Genomic DNA, 6,000 nt, shown 5'->3' on the forward strand with positions numbered 1-6,000 from the left:
GTCTCTTAAATTAGCAGGAGTATATAGTCCAGAAGGTCTACGCACTTGTTCAATTAACTGTTCCCACATTTTAGCGAGTTCCCCCATACATCTCTATCCTCGCTTACTCCAATCCGTAACACACATTTCTTTGTCAGCCTAATGAATTTTTTGCGTCTTGTTGTGCTGTGCTTTTTAGACGGCTCCAGTATCTTGTCTGGGTTTTGTGATTGAACACCTTTCAGTTCTAATCTGAGCAGAAGTCGTCCAGACGTAGCATCAGAAGCTTCTTTTTCCATTTGACTACTTTTTGCAGCTGGAAATTTTCACGACCTGAATCGATCTGCTTCTACGACTGTGTTCCGACCACCTTGTGAAATCTCTACGCTCAGATTTTCTCCACTACCCGTATTCTGTGAAATCGTCCACATTTTGAGTCTTACGGATTTTGTTCTCATATTATGTTCCGTTATTTTCATGTTTAACTAGATAATTTTTAAACCGATTTCTGTATTATCCAAATCATGTAATATTCTTCCTCGATCTCACTCCACCTATTTAAATCCTTTTCATCTTTTCCCATTGCCGCTTCGGCTTGAAAACCTGCTCTCAACTTTCGCATCACATGTACGACATCGTGGTTTCCCTTTGTTATCCACGCAAACAGTAAATAACTGTTCTGGTTTACATTTAATCCCTATTATCCTCACCATTCAAAATCAGTTTACACACCTGATATATTGAAACCTTCCTCAGGATCCATAAACGCGATGAGTATATAATAGTTTAAGATTCCCACTAACTCGATATAAATGAGAACTACTTGTAGGAGTATCTGATTTGTATGAAACATAAATGTCCATTGTTTAGCACCACGAAAAAATAAGGGGACGGCAGCTGCAAAATCACTGCCGATCCCAATGTCCCACTCGCCAACTGTCAGCAGCAAAACAACACGAATGGAGCTCCATAAGCAGGAAACTGCAAGGCGAGCTGTAATTACGAAACCACCCATCAGCAATGCAAATACCCGTAGTAGGAAAACATGGTGCCGAAGAGACCTGGTCTATTGAGACATGGAAAAAAATCGTTTCGTCGGATGATTGCAAAGTCTCATTACTACGTAGGATTATGTGACAATTTTGGCTTACCAGTTACGTCCCACCCCAAAGGTGGTGATGTGATCCAACTAGTCTCCGTTCACACAGCTTGCATCTTCTAGGATAGATTCTGTGAGAACGAAGATGAAGTGTCCCATCTCCCCTAGTCACCAGATCACACTATCAATGAGCCTTTGCGGTATAGTTTGGGGAAAAGAGTGTGTTATTGCTATCCTTGTCAATCATAATTACCCGAACTTGCCGTTATTTTGCACAAAGTAAGGAGTAAGATTAACTTTAAAACCATGAAAGACTTACCCCTTCCCAGACGACTGGAAGCTGTTTTGGATGCCAACGCCTTTCCTACACCGTGTTAGCTATGGTAATGGGTTGTATTTCTAATTTGAGGAAAGAATTTTTGAGACTGTACGTTTGTAACGCAAATTTGTGTGGAAATAAATTATGAACTGGGAAAACCGGTACACGTCTAAAATAGGATGTTGAAAATTATGTGTACTGATGCGTTTCTCCACAGAATCAGCAAAGAAAGGAATATCTGGAGAACACTGATTAGAGGATGGGTCAGGATGGGACATGAGATATGAAGGAAAGAATTGCATGGTACTAGAGGGAGAAGTGGAGGTTCACAATTGTCGGAGAAGAGGGACTGGAGTACATCTAACCCCATTTAACTGAGGACGTTGGATGTAACCGCTGAAGAGGAACTCGTGACAGGCTACATAAAAAAAAGACTGATGACAAATACGGGAAACAGCCAACGATGTATAAAATCAGTGCTTCTCTAGTATTATTTTTCTGGGTATAAAGGTGTGTTCACGCGAAACACGTTGCGGCTCTGCTTTTAATCATTTTCATATCATAACCGTTTCAGTACCGCTAAGTTCGTACACCGATACTTCGCATATTTCCTATAGGAATTACACACACTAGTGTATATATGGTGTCACTTTATATCCAAACATCACGGTAGAAACCATTCCCTATCCTCTTCAAGGCAGTGTTCTACCACAGGAGAGAGAGCGGTCATCACATTACAGAGGTGCAATGTGATGAGCGGTATTGAGCCTATGTTTTCAATTCATGGGGGGCGAATTTCAAAACTGAAAGAGGTGTTACGCAAGGAAATACCACTTAAAATTATTCTCAGCTGTGCTATAATGTATTTTCAAATCTGTTAATGCTTACAAATCGCGTAGCTGGAAAGAGGGAATAAGAGTTAAGGGAACACTTGCGAACCACTATGGTTTTCCTGCGGCACCATAACCTTTGCCTTTGATGCACATACGTCGGGACTTTAACACGAAGTTTTAAAGTAATTCTATGAGCAATTACAATAAAGTAAAATATTGTACATCGAACACACTGAAGGAAAAATTGTACGAAATGAATAAGAAATAAAACCAGTAGAAAGTAAAGCAGTTGAAGACAATGACTGAAGGAACAGCTAAAGAAACCGAGGAGTAAATAGCACCTGAGTGCTTTTGGTGGACTACATACGTAAGGTTTTGAAAACGAAAGTTTACAATTAATGTTCCTTAAAAATTTAGAATTAGGGCAATGAAACACGAATTTTTACTTTGAAAACCGTTACTCAGCAAGAAGTGCAAGATGGGATTTGCTGAGACACGGAAACAAAAAAGTGGCCCAGGGAAAAAAAATAGCAAAAAACAATTATGATTGCGTTGAAAATGAAATGAGGGTTTAATCGGAGAGCTGGTTGGTAGATGTATCAAAGAAATTATTTACTGGTTTTCAGGATGTAACTAGAGACCTAGCCGAGGACCTAACGGAAGAAGAAAATGTATAGTACGTTTTATATCCATGCAACACAGCATCAGATAATATTACTTAAAAAGTGCCCAACATTCAGCATTTTCAAACTAATTACCTCTAGTGTTTTCAAGTTCCCTATGCAGCAGACAGCTGCGAAATTTTCATAATTTACAGCAAATTTCAGTATTGTTTAATCTACTTCTTGAAACAGACAACACCAGATGGAACGTGATTGCCACCTAAACAAATGAGAAGTAATGTGGATTTAATAACGTACACTTAATGAGCTTCAAGAGCACAACAGTTTTTTAAGAGTTTACAGGAAAATTTACGTCGAAGATATTTCCGATGCGTCAAAGAACTACCACTCTTTACACCATACATACACAGATTCAGAACTTTCAAGTTTACGGCAAACACGGCTTCTTAAAACAAGAGGTTCATCACTAGACATAACTTCGTCCGTACGCTTCATTAGATTGGTGTACAATATTAAATGTCTTCCACGCTATAACGTCACGGGTTGAAAGGAATCCAAAGAATTCTTAGCATCACTAGAACGAACGAAGGCAATAGTAATCCAACCATTACCCGTTCCTCGCACAGACATAGATAGCCAAACTAAATCTTGCAACAAAAGGCTCAGCTACCGACGAGGCTTCAATATTTTCTGGTGACCACAGGTGGATGGGTTCTGTTGCAAGATTTAGTTTGGCTATGTCTGTGCGAGGAACGGGTAATGGTTGGATTACTATTGCCTTCGTTCGTTCTAGTGATGCTAAGAAGAGTTCTTTGGATTCCTTTCCAACCCGTGACGTTATAGCGTGGAAGACATTTAATATTGTACACCAATTTAATAAAGCGTACGGACGAAGTTATCTATCTAGTGATGAACCTCTTGTTTTAAGAAGCCGTGTTTGTCGTTCGCTAGATGCAATGCGCAGCCGATTATGGCTGTGTTACCCTAATAACCTGAGAATTTTATATCACTTCGTGCGGATCGAAAACAGACATTTCATCCTGTATTAGCCCTACTTTGAATTAATTATTTGTACTATTTTCGTTTTAATGTGCGTCAATGTGATTTTCTTCGGGTACTTCATCAGCCTTCCCACAGTAATATAAGTATCGCGCAAAATTTCACCGATGCTAAGATGAAAATACGACAATCTCCGAGCAGAATTAAAAAGTTGACTTTGTATCAAGTGCCAATGAAAACGGGAACATTATAGCAAATGACCTAAATGTTTCGTGAGCGTTGAAAGATGAGTGGCTGTTTTAAAATTCTCATGAAGACGTTAAAAAAAATTATTCAGGATGGCTGATATCGTGTAAAAGTGGAATGTGAGGTGATATTCATATCGGTATTCTAACAGAACTGACATATATTATGGAGTATGCATAACAGACGGAGAAAGTGACTGCCAAACAAATAGCTTATTTGTCTTTCTATTACCCCCGGAGAGTGACGTGACAGCAGATAATTAACAATATGCCACGCCGGAAGAAAGGAGCGGGAGGTACCATAGACGGTGTTCAGGGCGTATCCGTTTTGCACAGATGTAGCAGGTAGCTGAGTGGGTATGATGTCAATATTTCCTGGGGGCTACTTGTACGGTTCAATGCAACATCGGCAACGTGCGCCACAGTCAAATGACCCGCACAGTCATTCCGGAAGCAAACAAATCTCTCTGTGGAAAGATTACAAGTATTAAACCGCGAGCTGAGATAGAAGCGACTAGTTACCAGCGAGACAACATATACTGCAAACTGCGCAGGCCACTTTGTATATTGTCAGGGAATTCACTAGAAGAACTTACTCTCTGTTTGGTGCACAGATCGAAGCCTCTTGGTGAATGCGGTCAATTGCAAACGAGTGTTTGAGTGAACTTTTGAAAAGGTAAAGAGTGAATGAAAGATGTATTTACCATTAGATACCTCGCCATTTGCGATGTGACATGTGCACTTCAAACACTGTACAGTTTGGAATTATCGACAGGTACGGCAATCGAGCAAAAACCTTATATTTATCGGTTAATTCTTGCCGTTTCGCAGTATGCTGCACACTATTGTAAAATATTTGTTTTGTCATATGTTAATTTCTCCCTGAACTAAACGGCAGTATCAAATATATACGAAAACACATATTGGCCGGCCAAAAGCGATGGTGACACTTGGAGGGTCACTCACCTAGAGACATGAGCCCGCTGTTGAGCATGGAGAGCTTGATGGTGTTGGGTATGGAGACGAGCGAGTTTGTGGCAGCGGAGGTGTTGTGCTTCTTCTTGCGCGGCTTGTCGGGGGCGGCGGACCGCGAGCGGTGGCGGCGGTGCGCCGACCCCGCCCCCGAGACGGCCACGCTGGAGGCGGCGCCGCCCCCCGCCGTTGTGCTCGTGCGCGCCGACAGCTTGCTGGCTGGCCTCGCGTCTCGTCTCAGGTCGCGACCGCCGGCCGACGGTCCTCCTCTGTCCGCTCTTCGAGTTCGCAAAGGGTAGGCGCGCGCGGCTTCGCCACCTGGAGCACCCTTCGCCCGAACTGGACTGACCGAACACACCGACCAGAGGCTGGCTCGCTACTGCCGGAGCGCAGAGTTCGCCTGGGCCCGCCTGGCCAGACCGTACCGAGCCGGCCCGAGCGGCAGCGGAAGCGGCCGAACGCGGCCGAGGACCGGCCGTACCGAGCGCTGCTCAAAGGGGCGCGGCAGCAGGGAAAAGCGGCCAGAGGCGGCTGCTGAGGGCGCGGCGTACGTAAACTCGCGCGACATATCGCCGCGGAAATCCGGTCAACACTGCCGTACTCTCGAATTTCCGGTTCTCATCATCTTCAGATAATGTTCGGAACCTGTCTTCTAAGTCAACAACTAGGAAAAAAATTCACCTAATGCAAGCGGTTCTGCAGATAAAACGACGAAAAAGTGCCGCCGCGTTATTATGTCCCAGAAAATCGGTTACTTTTACAGAGTCTTGACGCTGATAACGCCTTCCTGTTAGCAGTACCGTAACGGCGGTGTTGGTTGTACCGAAGCCTGACTGCCTGCTTGGCCTTATTTCGTGAGCGGAAGAATGGACATGATGTCACAGCCAGGACCGTCTTAGAGCAGCAGTTGCCAAGCGGCCCGAGTAAAGTA

At 43.3% G+C, this 6,000-nt stretch overlaps 1 protein-coding gene across 1 annotated transcript in view; it reads right to left on the reverse strand.

Moving 5' to 3' along the window:
• Window positions 1-5,467, reverse strand: part of LOC126272182 (uncharacterized) — a 1,390,907-nt gene extending 1,385,440 nt beyond the window's left edge. Inside the window, 1 exon segment of the mRNA XM_049974835.1 lies at window positions 5,064-5,467. Coding sequence (XP_049830792.1) covers window positions 5,064-5,091 — 28 coding nt within the window. The 5' untranslated portion in view covers window positions 5,092-5,467.
• Window positions 5,468-6,000: the final 533 nt, after the last annotated feature.

The sequence above is a fragment of the Schistocerca gregaria genome, chromosome 5 (genome assembly GCF_023897955.1).
Source record: "Schistocerca gregaria isolate iqSchGreg1 chromosome 5, iqSchGreg1.2, whole genome shotgun sequence".
NCBI lineage: Eukaryota > Metazoa > Arthropoda > Insecta > Orthoptera > Acrididae > Schistocerca > Schistocerca gregaria.